This window comes from Battus philenor, unplaced genomic scaffold (genome assembly GCF_028537555.1).
Source record: "Battus philenor isolate CCGP_79_NKW_IND1 unplaced genomic scaffold, ilBatPhil1.0.hap1 SCAF_15, whole genome shotgun sequence".
NCBI lineage: Eukaryota > Metazoa > Arthropoda > Insecta > Lepidoptera > Papilionidae > Battus > Battus philenor.
Genome location: NW_027181677.1, coordinates 12,601,493 through 12,622,926, shown reverse-complemented (window position 1 = coordinate 12,622,926; position 21,434 = coordinate 12,601,493). Strand labels below are relative to the sequence as shown.

General features: G+C 35.1%; 1 protein-coding gene across 1 annotated transcript in view; it reads right to left on the bottom strand.

Moving 5' to 3' along the window:
• Window positions 1–21,434, bottom strand: part of Pten (phosphatase and tensin-like protein) — a 101,675-nt gene that overhangs the window by 53,373 nt on the left and 26,868 nt on the right. Inside the window, exon 2 of the mRNA XM_068761548.1 lies at window positions 5,176–5,348. Within this exon, the coding sequence (XP_068617649.1) occupies window positions 5,176–5,348 (173 nt within the window). The remainder of the gene's footprint in view (window positions 1–5,175; window positions 5,349–21,434) is intronic.

The following is a 21,434-nucleotide window of genomic DNA, read 5'->3' as shown; positions in this document are numbered from 1 at the left end:
ACCGATTTTTACCAAATTTAATATGCGTATTCAGAAGGTCTGAGAATCGGCTACTATCTCTTTTCTATACCCTTAAGTGATAAAGGTTGTTCACACTTAAAAAAAATATATTTTTTTTTAACGAAATTTTTTGTGTTTATTTTTTTATGATACAGCTACAAGAATACATACAACCATAAATTTTCACCGCTCTACGATCAACCCTTATTTTTTATTTGTAAATTAAAGAATCATTTTTTTTTTGCAAAACAACGTTTGCGGGATCAGCTAGTTTTGATATAATAATAATTTATTTATACATGTCGATTATTAGACCTGTCCGTGTGTCCAAAACAACATCGAGGTTAATGTTTTTTCTTCGCATTCATATAAGACAATAACAACAAATCAACTCAACGGACCAGTTAAATTTCGTAAATGACCACGTATTTTACGTAATGTTTTCCGTTTTTTTTTTTATTTGCCATAAGTTTTATAGGTCTCGGTCGAAATTTAAAACCTGAATTTCACATCTGCCCTCGAGTAACTCGTTCAAAACTGTCAACAGCTTTTTGTTTGTTACCAAAACTAAAAAGTTATTTATTGTTATTAAACAATAATATTGTCACTTTAGAGATAAAACGTCAACAGCTGGACATACATCTGCCTTATCTATAGATTTCAAATAGTACCAGGACTCAGAGACGGCCTGGATCCAGTATCTTACGATGACCTTGAAAAGATCATTAGTCCTTGTATGTAGACATCTTGCGCTATTTCAGTGTTTATTTTTACCTAACAATTATTTTTTCTTCAAATTTTTATTCCTCATACATTTGCTAAAGTAAATCATCCTCTATTTATTAAGTACTGAGTTAGGATTGTATAGTTATACAGGTTGAATGGTTGCTGATGTAAAATCTTTAAGATTTACACGTATTTCTATCAATCAAGAATCACCCTGTATAATGTGATCGCTGTAAAATATATTTATATTGTTCGAATTGATTGCCTATACCTTCTGACACTACAAAGTTTACAGGTACAGATAGTAAACAATAATTAAATTTTAATATTTAATTATTCTAATTTTAAGAATGCTTTTTATTACTATAATATATTATTTAATGGAATCGGGCGTTACCTCGCGGAAGTCCATCCTAAGTAAGAAAAGGACCATTATTTAGCCACTTCTGCACATGCAGTGGTAGTCGTGCAATAAAATGCACCGCCCGCCAGCCCGCTGATAAATGCGTATGCGGCAAACAATGCGAATCACACAACCGCCACCGCCAAATTACTCAACACGTGTTTCACGCCTCCACGGGGCATCTTCAGGAGTTATGTTACACCGATTAGTGCCAAACACAGAGTCTGTAATATATTACTAGTTCTTACCATACATTAATTGACAGAAAATGAATAATACATTCACCCTATTAAAGATTTTACACCTGTAAGCAATCATACTGTATATTCCTATAGTAGAGCATCCTATATTTATTGAGTGGTAAGCTAGAATGTTATAATTACAAGGCGATGGCGCATATTTAACACGTTGAACGCCAGACTAAAAACCATGTTTAGTTCAGTGGGCCGCGACGGACACCATGTGACTGCCATCATGTTGGGTCCAAGAGGCCGCCTCAGACACCACGTGTCCGCATGCCCTCGATCACTTCAGAAGCCTCAAGGGAGCCAATGGACAGTGTTTCGACTGTTTTTACCAAGGCATGTGACCCGCGCGGCCCCGCAGAAAAATAATGGGAAAATCGCTGTTTCCGTAAGTCGCCCATTATTTTTAAGGGTTTTACTGACAATATTTGCAAAAAAAAACACCTTGGCGATTTTTTGACGATTTTCGATTTAATGGTGTTGCCCCAGGGGACAGTATGCTGTCGGACACATGGTGTCCGCCATGGCGTTTAACGTGTTAAGAAATTCAATTTATATCGAAGACAAAATTGTTCCATGTGTAACATTTAGATGTGTCATCGTGAACGAACGCCGAATATCGTCCGGTGCGCTATTGACACTCGGACGTACATAATATGTCCCGTTACTATGAGTGATCCAAACAAACAAGCTGTGTACACAAATGCCGCAGGTGTAATTCCGGCCATCTGCCGTACAGAAAACAAACAAGCAGGCGGCCGTGATCGACGTCGGCTGTTTCCAACGACGAATAATCACGAATTATAACTGTTACGTATATAATGTACTCGGACCGTAAATAGATATACAGCGGAAACGTTATCTATCGTAAGATATAGAGCAGAGTTCCCCAAACTTTTTTGTGTCGTAGACCCCTTGCCATGTTTGTCCGTGTTGGGTAGACCCCCTACTTACCTGATATTGATTTCCTGTAAATTTCTAACTGTAGTGAAGTTTAGTGTTAAAAACTTAACTTACATTTATTAATTAAATTTAAATTAAAACTACTGAAAATAAAATTTTGTGTCTGTTATGTAAAATATACGTAACATTAAAAGAAACAAATTTTTAAGTTCATAGGTACTTTTATAAATAATGTAAATGTTTTTATATTATAAGATAGTATGATGTAAGTAAATAGATACTATCAGTGTATGTGTTGAGATCCATTATCGTGGACCCCATTTTCATTTCATGGACCCACAAATTTTTTTTCGCTGACGTAGACCCCTTGCAAGTTGTCATAGACCCCTAGGGGTAGTGGATATAGACCACTTTGGGAATCACTGATATAGAGATATATATATATATATATCTATAATTAGGAAAGTAACAATGACTTGCTCTTTAAGATCTTAACTGTTTCCGGTATTGCTTTACGACCAACTTTTTCTTCTTTTCAACCGATAATAACCGATTTTGAATAGGGGTGAGTTTCTCACGCTTGTTCTACAAAGGTCTAATACGTTTCATTCGAAGAACTACAAGACAACTTGATGTAAACTAACAGACATGTAATCTATTCTGAACTAGCTGTACCCGCGACATCGTCCGCGTGGAATTTAACAAAGAAATTATTTAGTTTCGTTTGACAAATTTTCTAAAATAAAAGTAGCCATAGTTACTCCTTATTACATCAGCTACCGGACAGTAAAGTCTAATAAAAATCGGTCCGGTCATTTCAGAGATGATATATTTTAATATTACAAATATAGATCATTTATTTTAATATTACAAACAGATATACCAATTTTATTAATTTTAATAGAAAAGAATTGAGATAATTTATGTTAGTAATTTAACTATTCTTATAGAAATAGTAGTCCAGAAGACATCACCGCAATATCCTTTAACCCTTAAATGCATAATGATGTAAAACTGCAAAATACTACTTAAACGTAAAATGAGTACTACACTTAAAAGTAAATGCACAGTGTTGTATATCCACAACTTAAGGTTTTTAAAAAAATAAGTATTAAAAATATTATATACATTTTTTTTCTATTTTCCCTGCATTTTAGTGTACTTATCTGCAAGGTGAATATTTTTTTAAAGTATAAATATAAGCGATGCATTTAATGGTTAAGTCAAAATTTTTATATATAGCTAATCCGAAAAATGGTTTGTTTCTATAGTGTTCCTCTAGTTTCTACTATTGTTATAAAAAAATAAGGTGAAATTATCAATTAAAACTCCCGGGCATTGGCACAAGGCAGGTATTTTTTTTCTGTGTTGACAGGACTGGCCGTCTCTAAATTTGTCCGTTTGTCAAAAGCCTTAATTATCTCCGAGTTACACGCATTTTATCAATGTTTCAATTTATTCAATCGTCTAGATTCTTCTTGAAATTCAAGCGTCTAATCTCGATTGGTGCCAAAAACGCTTAATTTTTTGAAAGAAAAGCGTCAAAAACTCTACTCTTCATCTAACAACCACCGTGTTCGTCTGATTTGGCTCCATATGATTTCTGGCTATTCAACAAATTCAAAAAGCCAATGCCGGGACGCCATTTTGACTCTTTTGAGGATTTAAAATCCGAATAGAATATCTTGAAGGCCTAGAAAAAGCGTTGGTAAAAGTACGTTTTATCGAACGGACACTAGTTTGATAAATTGATTTGGAAGAATAAATAATTTACATTTTATAAACAAATTCACCTTACTACTCTTTGATCAAAGTATTTTATTACCCAAACGAGAAAGCTTACGTTTGCATGCTAATTTTATTATTCAAAAGGATTCTAGAACCGAACGGAGTACATTAAAAAGCGATGTTCAAAGCCACGTCTACTAACATTGTATTAAATACTGCAACGGCGATAGGATTAACTTCAGCACACGTTGCCTGCTAAGACGCTTTAAGAACTGAAGCTCACTTCGAACGCTGAGTAGCTTATTTTAAATACACCAGCTTTTTTCTTCACAATACCTATATCAAATGACAATTTAAATAAAATACTTTTTTATATTATATAGATATCTAATTAGCATCTATATATATTGTTAATATATTATCTACCATGTTCAACTAACAAAACCAATATAGCACTATTTCAACCACTTTATATGCAACTAAAAGTGACGAATGATAGAAACAAATTTCAAGGTACACGTGGGTATTTTTATAAAAACAAAACGCACAGGTAAATCTTTTATACACTCCAATAATCTACATACCCGAAACAAGGACTGCTTCGTACAAGCGACAGATATCGACTAAAATTTTGCTTCCATGTAAAAGCATCCTTAACTTTTTACTGCACGATCCGTTTTCGGAAGCGGCCATTCGTGCCCCAAGTCGAAAACAGCGTGGGTAAATTGAGGAAAGATCCGGATGCTCACTCAGATTACCTTGTGGTCTACGCTGCGGTCCCAAGCCGTATACACAACAACTACACTACACACTTCTACACGGGTACAGCTGCTACCTTCGTGCGCAAGCCATTGTGTTACTAGAGTACGAGTGCCGAGTAATATTTCAAAGTTCACCGACCCTTCCGTTCCGTGAACTCAGTACCGAAGAAGCTAAAAAAGCCTCCGGGATAATAGCAAGAACTTCTGCAGAAACAATTATTAGCTTACGACTTCTTAGGTATGAAGTAAGGTATTGGGTGTAAATATAAATGTCTCGAACGAGTCGACATGCTCCTATAACCGTTAACCATAATTGTAACAGTATTCCCGCTCAGTCGCTCCCGTAACAAGTCTCCGGGGAACACCATACACGTACTTATCCCATAAAAAACAGATAAAATGTACTCACCCTATCGTGGAACTTGCTCGAATCGTACGACCGCTCGGAGCAGAGGTTGTAAATCTTGTAGTGCCCCTTGTGCATCTGCTCCAGGAACCTGTACACCTCGTCGATGTGATTCCTGTAGACACCTTCGAAATTCTCGGCGGGGAAGCCCATTGCGATGAGCCTGTCCGTTATATCTGTTATTGCATTGCTAAGGAAATTGTCAATTGAAAATTTTCGTACATACAGATAAGATAAATAATAAACAAGGTTCTGTAATAATGACCGCGTATGGGCGAGCAGTAGGGTGTCCATGTGGTGGAAATATGACTTTCCTAATTACATCGGAAGACGCTAGATTCAGAACCGCTTAGTGCAGGTCCTATTGGAATTCTTCGAGGAAGCCTATATCCAGTATGGAGTATGGACATACTACAGTTGAATTTAGTGAATATTTCATTATTGTTCCTTTGTATTCCGCCTTTATAGATTTTTAACAATTCAATTTTAAATTAAAGATAATTCCGTTTATTTAATTTACTTTTATTATTCCAATTTTCTACACGTGTTCATATACATTTTAAACAGTTTCTAATCGGATAGGGGCGTAGGTTTTTTAACTATTACAATTTGCAACAATAGCCGTACCTGTGTACAAAGTAAACCTTTTAAAAAAATCATTATTTATTTTTCTTTTCATATTTTTATATGCTTCTTCAAGTTCATTTATGAAGTTCTGGAAAAAGAAACTAAAAATAGCTTCTTTACTGCTGTACTAGTTTGCAAGTAACCTAACACCTTGACATTGATCATTTACGTCAATACCTCCTATATGTCAATGATAAAAAAGCCCAATTTGAAAATAGTAGCGGGCGACAGTATCAAACAGTTTCAACGAGTGTTACGAGATATGCTCTACTAAAGTGTTATTTTGTTAAGAAAGCTGTATATTCAGTATGATATAAAACCTAGAGTTTAGTGTCAATAATTAGTCTCTTATAGAGTAGAAAAATTGCGACATCTGATTGTCAAAATGTTTAGTCGACGAAGCTGACTCCGATATGTATTATAACTATGTTATATGATTCAATACATTAGAAATACTTTTGCCTAAAAAAATTCTTCGCTAAATAAATGGTGAAGAATGTTCGCATCCGTGAATTTAGCGTAAAATGATGTATTGCGTTGGTGGCTTCCTTGAACGCTGGAATCGCCGCAAATCGCTTGCAATCCGACCGAGAATAGTTGGGCGGTGACGTCAGCGTGCACGACGCCAATGCACCGCGCGACCTTGCCGGGTCATTGTCAAATCTTTTGGAAATTTCTCTAGCGAGACGAAAGTCATCGATTTACTCGCAATCCTTTTTACTTTTAACTTACTCTTATCGTTGTAATATAGGTATTGTTACTGTTACGCATTGAATAGAGATATACGGGTGTCTGATTGCAGATCAATGTTTTAAATTCCATTTTTTTTAAAAAATAATAAACGTTACGGGGGTAGGACGATGCGTGGGAATTACTGACCGTGGGAATTTCTCAGTCACAATGTTGCAGTGGTCGAGCGAACATCTCTCGCACGCTGACAAGATATTTTTTAAAAGTAAATATTCATACCTAAATGCTTTTCAACAATTTCGTTTACACTTCGGTATTCAAATGTTAAGTGATAAACCTAGTGTAAAATAAATTCGTTTATGGGTACAGAGATTTCTCGCACCTGCTTTGCTTATAAAACCCCCCAACCCCACAGTCAGGACTCCGGGAAAAATTAAACTGATTAAAAGCAATTTCCGTGATAATACAAGGAGGAAAATAGCAACCTCATTAACGACGAACTAGAGTCTGCATATTTTTACTAACCTGTAACAATTAAATTAATTACTTATTCGAAGATCATGATTAACGTAAACAATTAGAACATTATTAAAAAAAATAAACTACTGACATAAAAATTCTACACAGAGTAAATAGTTATAGAAGTAAAAACTTTATGAGGGTGAATGTACATACCAGTTAAAGTTATTACTCTGTATGTCTACTTGAATTGGTCAGGACAATAACTTATGACAGTGCAAACACTGCAAGAACAGATAACACACAATAATTATCTCTAGTAAAGAGTAGTCCGATTTTGAAAAAGTAGTTTCTTACTAAATTTTAATGTTTTTTATTATTTCTGTAACCTTTGATTTTTGAACATACGTTGATTAAAAAGAAATAATCTTTACATTTAAACCTTAAAAGCTTTAACTACTATACGCAATCACCCTGTATACAAATCTGAGTTTTAAGTTAGACTATATAAGGCATAGAACAGTGTTTCTCTACAATTTGATTATTAAAGGAGGCAATTCCAAAAACGACTCGACTCGATTTTAACCCCTTCGCTTTAATATGAAAATTGAATGTTGCATAGGGGGACGTAAACATTTTAAAAAGCATTAGATGGGGCATAGCACAAAAAAGGTTGGGAAACACTGGTATAGAAGAACATTCTGGAATTTGTTTTAGTAAGATGGTTCGCGACTAATTCTAGTGCATAACATTTTACACCTACAACCAACCCCACCCGGTATTTTATTAAATAATATTGTTCTATTTTCATTGAATATCTTATGTTTCCATGCAATCCAATATTCCAGGAGTGGCCAAACTGCGGCCCGTGAGCCATTTGCGGCTGTTTGAACGATTATTTTTGGTTCCGATTGTCGAATTATTTTAATGTTTAATTTTATATTACCTAAGTCAGCTCCTCGTAAATCAAAACAAATTACTGGTGTGAATAATAATTATTATTATTCCACAATAAAATTTGCGAAATCCGAACACCGATCATAACTAACCGGAATCTTAAACATTACTAGTTCTGTCATATACGTGTGCCATTATATCTAACTTAAATACACATATTTTGTACTTTTTAATGTAATTTTTTGTAAAAAAAATATTCATTTGCGTGTTTTAATGTAAAAATGACTAGCACTATCAAAGAACTTTGCCAACCCTGCAACATTGTTATAAGTCACACCAGTGATCCCTCATAAGACGCTACAGAAATATTCCATTAGCACTACAACGTACTGATGCTTCGATCAGTCAGATTAAATCGCGCCGTCGATTCCTATCCAGGCTATAATTAAAGAAGCGTTTAAAATTAATAAATGTTACGAGATAAAACTGAGATTTTATCTAGCGCTAAATTATAATGTTCCGTAATAAATAAACGTCGGGCTGGCGATAAAAAGCGATCGGACAAGTGCGAGCGATGTGTTCCCCCACCCGTGCGGATTATTTTCGTATCATTCAAGACCGAATTGTTGGGTGCATCACCTGGTTGTTTATATTCACAAAATGCGGAACAATTAGCAACTAATTCACCCAGGAATATCGTATTTGTCGTATTTGCATTTAATATTAATCTATAAAAAATACAATTGTTTATATAGCCAATGCAGAAAGTCGCTGGATCATTATGGCGATCTTTGGGCGAAGCCTATCGTCTTGAAATAGTCGTATATCGGCTTACATGATGAACTATATAGAGATACATATGCTGTCAAGGATATAATCATCATTTAAATCAAGACTGAACAAGGAACCCCCTCAAAGATTTCCAGTAGGACCAACTGGATGCAAACCGGCAATGAAACTACTGAACAGTGTTCCATTATAAGAAACAGTACAAATGGATTGAAATTCCACGCCACATCTTAATGTACTGCAAGAAGATTATAAGTGACGTAATAAAAAAAGTCCTAGTTGGGTAAGAGTTGAATAAGGTACAAATTGAAAAACTATGGACTTTAGAACTAAACAAAATTGAAGAGGAATAACGTGCACTAAAAAGTGGAAAGCTAAAATAAACAAAATTTTTAAAAAGTAGTATTCTGAAGTTGAAGGAGAAATAAGGAAGGCGACGTAAGAAAGGAAAATAAGTGGAATATATGAAGAAGATCAAAAGATGACGATGAAAATAAAATTATTAAGTGAAAAACTTAAGAAAAAATAATGTCCCTGTATACCCGAGACAGGGAATGAAAGAGAAATGCCCGAAAAACGGGTACCATAAAAAATGTATACAAATTTAGTGTTTTAACAGCTACACATTAATTTGGCCCGGCATTTGATTTGGCACATCGGCATTCGCCACAACATACGGCTTAAAAGCGTAAAACTTGGACCAACAATCAGCTCGGTATGTTTAGTAGAACGATATATTCATTGCAATGAACTCCGAAAGCTACCTTGATAAAGTTGTAGACAGATCTTCAATTCAGGCCGCTTTCAAACGGTCCTGTTTGAAGTCTATGCGGAAGGCCTATGTCCAGTTTTATGTCTTACGGGTGATGATGATTAGCCCATATCGACCATTTAGAGCACCTTAGTCGTGATACCATCATCAGCGAAGTCATTACAATGACCTCTAGTCTCCCGTTATCTTTCCCTATCCATGACACTACCCACGCATAGAATCTAGAGTTATTCCGTATACCTCATCTGACCGTTCCACTATAAGCTTCACCAGCAAAATATAAAAACCGAAAATTCAAATCTCAAAAAGATATACCGACACACGAACACTAATTTATCACGAAATAAACTAGTTATCAATATAACATTTTTTGTGATACGGAAACTCTTAACAGCTAATAATAAAGTTTGATTTATATATTTAGCAATTAAAAAAAGCCAGATTTAAAATGTTAATATTTTAAATATCTTCGCACGATATATCGAATGTATAAAAAAAAAGGAATTAAATTGGCAGAAGACCGCTTGGCAACAGCTGATGGCCTCCAACGTCCTCCTCCCAGCGATATCTCTTACAGATTTTTACATTTTCCTTGACAAATGCATTTATAATTTCACCCTATAAATTTTACAACCAATTACTTCAAATTACGAAGTAATTAAAAATACGGATTCATTTGAAATTATGTATTTTTACACTCTCTCACTCTGTGTTTGGCACTAATCGGTGTAACATAACTCCTGAAGATGCCCCGTGGAGGGGTGAAACACGTGTTGAGTAATTTGGCGGTGGCGGTTGTGTGATTCGCATTGTTTGCCGCATACGCATTTATCAGCGGGCTGGCGGGCGGTGCATTTCATTGCACGACTACCACTGCATGTGCGGAAGTGGCTAAATATTGGTCCTTTTCTTACTTAGGATGGACTTCCGCGAGGTAACGCCTGATTCCATTAAATATTTTTACACCATTACGATATTTCAGCCCATAGACGCCCTTTGCATGGCATAGTCCTTCCCAAATACCTATGAGGGGATATACCATAATCGCCACGATTAGCAGGAGTGTTGGCGATCGCTGCATAGTCTTTATTATGCAGAGAACACTGCTGCCCATCCTTTGGAAACTTGTTTGTGAGCAGTAACAATCATATATAATTATTACAGAAATTTGTGAACTATGTAAGATTGTATCTCGGGATTCGAATCCGCGACCTATGATCGCAAGTCTCAATCTCCACCGCTGAGCTACTATTCCCCGGTGCCACTATTTATTTAGCAACTTTTTAAATTTATTGCACAATGGACCCTAGACATTTGGCCACAAATTTACCGAAATTTCTAATATGACCTCTTAACTATATATATGTACAATATTAATGTGCTATACTGGTTTACGTAAATACCGCAATTAGAATATATTTTTACGAAAACATAAATAACTTTAAAAATAATTTCAAACTTTCTAAAATAAAACTAGAATTCATTCTCCGTAATTTTTTCCAGCGCATACATTACCATTGCAAATGTTTGAACAAACGTAATGACAAAATATAATAAAGCAAATACATTAGGCGGGTAATGTGAGGCATTGGATGTATATTGACCAACCCATGTTACTCAAACTGAACCGTAAAGCTAGCGCATAAATATATATATATATATATATATAAATATATATATTATATATATTCCTCCATCATTACAAGAAACCTGAACTCAATATTAATTTCAATCAAAATGGGCCCTTAAAGTATTCTTCTGTCACAAGTGACCACTGCAAATGATCCATATCAAGGGTCGTGATCATCAGGGCACGGAGTCATCATTGATTTCATTACGCAGCGCTTTCTGTTCATCTCTGGCATCGCAGCATGAAGTTTGGCATCAAGTGTCGAACAGACTTGGTCTGACCATCTGACGGGTCTACTTCCTCGAAGTCTGCCACCGTCTGCCCTCACCACCAGTCGTTCGAAGCTTTGGCCGTTCTTCTTCGCTTATGTGATCGATTAACGCGGTATCTACCCTTTTACGGAAGAGATATACGTACGAATATTATACATATATATGTATTTGTAATTAATGTACTATACACCATACTTAAAAATATATACAAATAAATAAATTGTTATTATTCAGGAAGCTTCTCATATTTGTGATACAATTGTTATCAGAATTAAAGTTATAATTAAAATATCTATAGATCTAGGTCTTAATGATAGTATAATAAGAAAAGTGTCTTTAATATTCTTCTTACTACACATTAAAATTAATTTATTTACTATCTGTCCCTGTACAGACTTTTTACGGATAGAAGTTATTGGCCAGTCTCATTTTAATAAAAAAAATAATGCAACATGTTTCACAGTAATCACTTTATACACGGTTATTGTAAATGAGCTTTAAAGTTTTTTGGTTAACAAATGATCAAAACATTGTCCTTACAAGCTTTTACACATATAACCAATCACGTTGTATACATTCTATTGTTCCTTACAACTCAATTATTACAGAAATAAAAATATTTCTTTCGTATGACGTGTAAACTAGTCTGATGCAATTGCAAGCAACGTCGTTTAGATACAAGTGCTTCAGCGTGACGTCACGAACTTGACACGACTATAGATCGTAGCTATTTTAGCATCAATACATGTATATACAGAACTGAGCGCAAACGTTCTAAGTGTTAATAATAGCTGCAGGTTTTACCAACAAAAACTAAACATGGCTTCAGTTTTGTATTGACTACTTGTCGTCATCGCTGGCATGGAATTGTTTTTAAAAACTTGTCCAAATTTAAATCATTACATATTTAGTTTATACATAGAATACACAAAACAGAAATAAGTTTATTTATTCATTTTATTTAATATTCTTTATTGTACACGTTTAGATACATTTAATAAGTTTAACAATAATATACAAAAAAGTACAATGAGCGGTCTTATCACACAAGGCAATCTCTTACAGACAACCATAGTAAGGAAAAGATAATAGTACTTATAAAGGGTAGTTCACGTGTACAAAAAAAATACATAGTCACAAACAAATGAACATAAATATACATAAACATACATAGACATACATACTTAAACATATATACATACGTAAATAACATATATACTTATAATAAAAAAGTATAAATTTTAAAATTTAAAAAAAAAAATAAGTGTACATTTTTTTTGAAGATTTTAACACCCTGCATAAAAATTAATATATTATATAGATAATTGTTACACGTGTACGCACGCCCTTACAAACAGACTGCTATGGGGCCAGCAAGTGTTATCTATCAAGGCCGCCTTTCAATGCATTATTTATTGCTTTATCACGTCGTCCAGTTCCCTCCGTACGCATGCACTGGACAAATAAGTATACGGTATCTAAATACCGCGCTCGTTGTGTTTTGGTCTTGAACTTGTATTGAAATTATTATAGAAGCTTCTACTACTTTAGCAAAGCTTTTCTAAGTGGTGGGAATAGTAGACAAGCAACCGAACAAGTCGAGGTTATATATATACTAGCTGATCCCGCAAACGTTATTTTGCGAAAAAAAATATTTAATTAAATAAAAAATAAGGGTTGATCGTAGAGGGGTGAAAATTTAGGGTTGTATGTATTTTTGTGTGCTGTATCATAAAAAAATAAAAACGAAAAATTTCGTCAAGAAATTAAAAAAAAAAAAATTTTAGGGTGAACAACCCTTATCACTTAGGGGTATGGAAAATAGATAGTAGCCGATTCTCAGACATACTGAATACGCATGTAAAATTTGGTAAAAATCGATCAAGTCGTTTCGGAGGAGTTCAAGTTCGAACACCGTGACACGAGAATTTTATATATTAGATATATATATACATATATATATATACATTATACAGAGGCTCCGTGGAAGATAACTATATATTCAACCAGATGTTCGCGAGCAGTCAGAGCTTACGTCGCAACCGGTAAGAGCGGTTCCAGGTAACACTGACAGATATAAAAGTTAACGGTGGCCGGGCGCTCGGGGCATGGCCTTACCGTCTACCAACGTTTCGAACCACGCGATGCTCTAGTTATATGTTATTTACAACCACACGATAAAGACATACGGTGGCTATGTAACGGTGAATAATTTTGACTTTCAAGTGGTTTAATTTCCGGGAAGTTATTTTATTAAAATCATAACTGCACCCAAGAACTTTACAGTGGGACCGGCGGTTGGAACTGATCTAAACCCAGCGTCTTCTAAACTTACTTAACCTTGTGTTTGGACGATCTACGCTATGCGTTTCGGTCCGTTTTCTTTTCTCCAGAACCATAGACTCCAGTTCGTAGGACGTAGGACGCTGGATGCTGCGGTGAGGGGGGAGGGGATCTATATCTAGCAGCAGACGTCTTACAGCTGAAACGATAACGAGGATGATATTTATTGGTAGATACACGTCGAGCTGGTTACCCACGAAGACCGACTCAAGCAAGCTTCCTTCTCTCATACCTTTACGTCCCCTTCAAGGTTTGGGCCACCTAATTCAATGTCTAGTTACCTTTCCAAGTAACACAAACATCCTATAACCGACTTCTACCTCCTGTAGATAATAATCATAAACTCCATATAGACACTTAAATCACAATAAATTCTATACGTAAATAAGAAGTAAAAACTCTTAACTCTTTATAACCTAACCTAACTCTTTATAAACTTTATAAAAGCGTCTAACATATGAGGCATTCAAAACAGTGTGAACACACAATAAGACCTATTACTTTTTAAAAATCTCTTTCAAACCATAACTAGTAGAGTAATATATATATATATATAATATATTTTATTTGTAATATATATATATATATATATATATATATATATATATATATATATATATATATATATATATATATATTACAAAAAAAATTGACATACACACGTATGAATTAAGACATGGCCTCCGCCATGCGTCTATAATATTAATACTAACATTATCATTGACATAGAAAAAATGACACGCAATATCAATAATCAAAATTCTTATCCAAAGTGATAAAAAACGAAAAAAGTAAAGAAAATATAAAATCGCTTTCAATTTCGTCCGGCTAAAATACGCAAAAATTAAGTGTTATTTTAAAAAAAAAATATAATTATTTAAATTAAATTAATAATATGGGAGATTTAACTTTATAACTAAACTAAAATCTGCTTAAATACTGAAAAAGACTTTTCCGACTGTTTCCATGACTGAAAAAAAGCGCTGGCGTGGGATGAAATTGTTTTGTTAAAATAAATACAGAATTAACATTTTATAAACTTCACTTTACGTTTTGATCACAGTATTGTACATCAGGGGGACCGGAAAGTAATGTCGCATTCTTAAGTTAAATTCACGCGAATACATTTTGAACCAGTTTTTATTTCTAATCAACAATATATTCACCTTCGTTATCAAAAACCTTTTGCCATTTAATATACAACGTCTAGTGCGTACGTAATGATCTACCAAATGACAATCAAATATCGACATGCGCAGAAACGACATTACTCTCAGATCCCCTATTATTTTGACTATATACTTATTACAGATTGCAGTAATTTCTACTAAATATTTTGTAGTGCTTTACTATATTTTAATGTTTCTGTGCATCAAAATCCAAACTCCTTATATCTTTTATCACGCACTCTATTTTTCCTTAGTAAGCGAATCTATTTAAAGTTTGTCTGAAGGATATCGTCGTTCGCGATAAGACCGCCCCTTTTGTACTCCTTTTTCCGTATCCTATTTTATATGATATACTATCTTTTCTTGTATCTCTATAAATAACATTATACAGGGTGAAAAATTAAATAAAACAGAACATCTGTCGTTTTTACTTGGAGATTGACAATCAAGCAAAAGTTATTTTTATTGTAACATCTACGCCTAAAGAATTACAATGACCACACCTTTACTTTTCACCTTTACCTATATTGTAACGATATTATGATTCACTATGACATAGAGAAATTTATAACGATGGACAAAATACATTATATGGTCATGAAACTACAAAAAAAATTTGGTCTCTACCTAACTTCTGCACCTAAATAATACTGTGACTGCGTCTTTACGTTTTTATTCAATATTACGCACTGGAAAATATACATATGCCAAAAAATTATTATAATATATTTATTTATAATCCGCAGGGAGAGATGGTAAACAATTATTTATTTTAATGTGTGGTAATACGAGTTATGAAAACTATTTTTCTTATTATATTATCATTACATTATTTATTATTTATGAAATTGATTTTTGAATAGTGTACCATACAGTAATTGACAGCAAATGAGATATATATTTTGAACCTATAACAGTTCAACCTGTATAAAAAAATAAAAATGATGTTTTATTTTTACATCGCCTACGCTGATAGAATTAATGTGACCGCGCCTTCACTTTATTTACTCGCGCAGACGAAAATAAAATAGTGCGATATAAAACCTCTATGGCGTCTAAACACGTATACCGCCGGCCGGTAACGAAATTCCGACGAAGAGTGCATTGCAGGAGGTCAATTACCTATACGGGAGCATGACGCAATTTAATATTTTCGACAATATCGGTGTATGGGGGAATAGTGGCCGGCTTGGTTACACAACGCGTACAACGGTACTGCGTCGCTTCTTGCGTAACCTCACCTATGTGTCTAATGCAGAAAAAAAAAAAACTTCCATGTTTGACGTACACGTTGCTCTCCAAACGAAACTACACTCTATCGCCACGTATTAGAATATTATTTCCCATGACCTAGTTCAATATCGACCTTTTTATTTACTTATGTAGTTCACTTATAACTTATTCTTACAGGAATAACCAAACATATTTTTATCCTTGTAGGTCTTGTCAACCCCAGTGTGACCATTATAAATGTTCAATATCACATTCCATGCCATGTCGGATCTATACAACCCGCGCTGCACTTTCCGTTCAGGCTATTTACACTTTTCATTGAAAAACATAGGGTTATTAAAATATGAATTGTAATCTCAAATATAGATAACTTCACATCACGTACGCATGTACGTAATGCATATTAAAATTTATAACTTTACCCGCTAATTATAGCTTTGCAGTGTTTGAAAAAGTGTAAAGCATACGTCTTAAACGAATCTTTTTAATTTTAAAGTGTTGGTCGTATACGCCCCACGCGACCTGAATGGAAAATCTTTATAAATTGGACGGAACCTGATATTAATTCAACGATCACTGTGGAGACAAAATGCCAATCCGCAATATAATCTAGCCGCTTCTGATTTTGGTTCCTACAAAATAGTTTGTGTGGTACTATCGTACAAAACAAATTTCTATAGCTTCGACTATGACTCTCTCTTACTTTTTTTATTTATTAATTCTAATTTGTATCGCTAGTGTTTTTTTTTAAATATTTTTTTTTCGCTTTTACAAAGTGCAGACAGTTGGGAGAGGGTTGCCGCTATTTGATACGGATCTTTCTTCTCCCAGCTGCGAGGCACGACAGCGTTTTATAACTTTTTACAATTTTTCTTACACAATTTTCTCTTATGGGTAAATACAGCTAAAATTTATACATAATAACAATAAAATTTGTAAATTTTATTGTTATTATGTATATATATTAATTGGTACATTATTTTATTTCAAGTCGCTGCCCAAGCGCTACAGACCGCTAAATACCTTGAGATTTAGGACAATTCTCTCTCTTACTACAATTCTTGTCATTCCATCAACATATGATGCACATTCTGCTAAATATTACACAACCCACAGTTGAGACAGTCCGACTTATTTCATCAAATATATATTTGAATAATTTTTACCTACAATGTCTATTAGTCACCTTGAATTCCGCTTGTGTACACTGTTTGTTCTTACAACCGACAACCGCAGTCACCGAGTCAACGTTGATATTGAATTTTCTGAATTTAATTATATGACAGACTAGTCCCCCGTCCTCTTCGCAAACCTAATAAACGCTCCCTCAACCCTCCCTGCGGGTGGAATTTCGTAAAATCCGCTCTAAGATGACCTCTGCTGAAAACGAAAATTTCTACCAAATTTGAAGTTTGTAAACGTTGTTGTTGTTGTTCCAGAGATATCCTGTTTTTTTTTTTACAGCTCTACGTTTCTCATCTCTACCTTTGTACCGCTAAGGTGTTTTGCTTACGAAGCACTTTTTATCGCTATTTGTTATGGCAATCGATCTTTATGCCAAAGGAAGCTCGCTGAATCGGGGGTAGCGTATACACGCATACCCCGGGACGGGCTATCGAAAAATAGCACGGCGCAAGGGAAGACCGCGTGGCGATCCCTGAACGGGAGATACCGCGGTCCTCCATATATCGCAGCGAGCGACCACGGGGTCGGGGGGTTAGTTGGTAGGAATCCCACATACCCCTGTCTTCCCCCCAGAGGCAGGGCATCTTGAACACCGGAAGATTTCCCCCACCGATACAAAAAAAAAGCTCGCTGAAAGGCAAAGACCTCCACCATAGACGATGACACAGGTCTGCGCGCATTCAGCGGCTTCACCTTTACACTTTAGTCCACGTAGTGTGGTGCCTACCCACGCGTTACTAGAGAACCTTCCGGCCCCAACAGCTGTCAGTTACACCTGCGATGTGGTCCGCTCACTGCCACTTCCAACGACCAATAGTTCGAGCTACGACGCTGCCTAATTTCATAATATAAAACAAAGTCGTGGTAATTACACTATTTAAACCTCTAGAACAGCTTGACATTTTTTTTTTGGATTTGCGTTTTTGGATGCCTTTCATATATTATTTCTTTCGGGAAAGAATAATGGGTACAAAAAATTATATCCTTTATAAAAAAAAAATCAAATGACTTACTATTTCGTCATTAAATACTAAATTTACATAACTTTATATTTAACAAATCGTCATCATTTCAGCAGCAATACATTCACTATTATAAATAAAAATATAACTTAACAATTTAGTTATTTTAATCAAATTCTGCTCGTTTATTGACTGGTTAAATGGAAGGCAGTTCGCCGGGTCAACTAGAACATAGATGTCAGTAGACAGAGACGCACTGCAAGACGTAGGCTGTCCGTAAAGATCACCATGAAGACTGATCTTAAGTTAGCCGTATCCTGCAACTTCCCCCGCAACCTCGACTATTTCGTCAGTGCACAGTAAATTAAATACTAAAATCCATTAATACGTATTTCCAAAGATATAATTGGGTGTACGCATACAATTGTTGTTTGAATATGATCACTAATTCAAGTTCCGACTGCATAAGGTCCCATTACGTTTGACTCGAGTGTAATTTATCTTCAACGCAACAAGACAGATCTATATGCACTGTTATAACACGTTACGGAATACATTCTAAATGTCGCCGTTTCGGTGCAAAGCGAAGCCGTCTCCGTCTCGCGCCGAACAAAGAATGGCGTATTTTAGTTTTATTGCCATTCCGCGCCGGGGACACCTTAAAAGCGTGCTCGACGCTGCACCGGCGGCCAATTTAATATTTCGCCCGCGTGCCTTCGCAGTTAGGTGTCGTAACGCCAACCTATACACCTGTTCGTGATCTACTTATATATCGGTGCGTCAATACAACAGATATCGCTTACTTTTAGGCACTACACGATACTATAGCAATTTGATCATATGATGTAAATATTAAACGTGTATTGACGCAGTCTTTTATGCAAAATTTGGTTAGATTTTTAGACCGTACTTACACTACAGCCTAAGTGGCATTTGCAGACTCTACAGGACATGGAGGGCGTCTAAACTGACTCCTCTTTTAAAGTATTGAAACTCCTCTCGAGTTTCCCCTGGGAGCTTTTACTTGGATAGATATATACTACCATTTCAGCGGATCGGAAGGCCGCAAAGCTTTCAGATCGCACTATAGAGTGACTAGGGTGAAGCAGAAATTGCAGAAGATGCTGAATGGAAGTTGACGTGTGATGTACGATTTGGCCTGTTTCAGGAAACTAATGTACCGCGTCTTATTAAGTATTTAAGTCAACCCATCTTATACATTATTAACCTTCTTCTCCTTGAGTAATTTCCGCTCTTTTTTGGAAAGTCATACCGGCTTTTATATCTACTTTATATTATATACGAACTTAACCTATATTTATGTATATATAAAAGATTATTTTAGTTCTTTACCTTCCGACTGCTATGGTATATCACGAATTGATACTTTATCATCATTTTAACCGTAACAATTTTACTGCTAGACGTAGATCATCCCCAGAGATTAGCGGCCAGCGCCTTCGGACGACACAACAAAAAGTTTATTACTCTTATATTACATAGTATTTATTTTAATACACGTGCTTCTAGTCTGTGAATTCAAATTAAAAAAAAACTTCATATTTTTTTCCGAATATAACATCTATGAGCATATTATTAGTGAACGACACCGGATACGTTTGCAAAGTGTAATAATTTTCGAGGAAATCGTTAATTTAAGCCTTAATAAGGGCCCTCGTGACGTAACATCCGGCATAACCTGTCTGGCGGTTGACTCCGGAAACGATTTTTTTTACTTCGCGAAAAGAATGTCCGACTGCATCGGGGGCGGTTATTGTGCAGTAACAAAAAATAATGTCGGCCGACCGCCGGCCCACATGTGCGGGTTGAACTGCACCTTGCCCCACCGCGCCGCTGGTACAACTTTTAACTTCCTTATTTCGCAAAAACTTTATATCGCATACACACTCGCTGCGTTTTATACTTATATATGGTAATTTTTTATATATTTCAAAGCTTTAATGGGATAAATATGTCTCATTTATATCAACGTATATACACATCAAAAAATAATAACTATAAATGATAATATACGAAAAAAAAGAGTCCATAAATTTACATTACTACATAATAAAAAAATTATTTATTACTATCTCTCCTTGCAGATTGTATTTTCAAAAGTTACTGGCTTGTTACATTCCATTAAAAAAAAAATTAATAATTAGAAATATACAAAGACTTATAAGATTTTTGCAAACACGAGCTATAAATCATCACTTAAAAACTTACATCTATAACCAAACACCCTGTACATTTACAAAATATAATTCCCTACCCTAATATTACAATTTCTTTTTCAATATTCTATAGACCAAAATTGATTTTTCCCCATCTCGAAACAAGATTACAGCTCGCATATTTGCCTATAACAACATTCAAAATTAAATTGACAATTTTATCCAGTTCATTTATCGCACCTACAATCGTTTAAGTTGAACGCGATGAAAATAACAAAGTAGTTTAACTGCAGTTGAAATAAAGACCGAAGATCAGCGACGTAAGATAAACAATAGGCAATTTATATGTCGACGTAAGTGTTCGAAAATATTAAATATTAATAATTGTTGAGGGTAGGCGAGTATCTCTAGTTGAGAGATAAACATTTTTGCATCCCAGTCAATATATCCGTGTTGGGTCAATTTTTAAATTAATCTCTGCCTATACATCTTCTCACGAAATAGGAGAGATGGTATTTAATGGAATCAGGCGTTACATCGCGGAAGTCCATCCTAAGTAAGAAAAGGACCAATATTTAGCCACTTCCGCACATGCAGTGGTAGTCTTGCAATAAAATGCACCGCCCGCCAGCCCGCTGATAAATGTGTATGCGGCAAACAATGCGAATCACACAACCGCCACCGCCAAATTACTCAACACGTGTTTCACCCCTCCACGGGGCATCTTTAGGAGTTATGTTACACCGATTAGTTGCCTCTGTGTTTGGCACTAAACGGAGAGATAGTGTCAGAAAAGAAATGTCACGTATCAGGACGTAAACAAAAGTATACCCGGTTGACTGCTAATCAATTCTTGCTACAATGCACGACAAGTGCAGGACATGTTTTAACTTGATGTCGTCAAAAAAAAAACACTTTCATTTAAACAAATATCAATCAATTTTAATAAACGGCGATGTGATAAAAATTAATACCAGTACGCGTAAGGCCAGACTATATTCACTGACCGTATGCAAACTTAATATACCTCCGATCAATTTACCGGACCTCCTCAAGA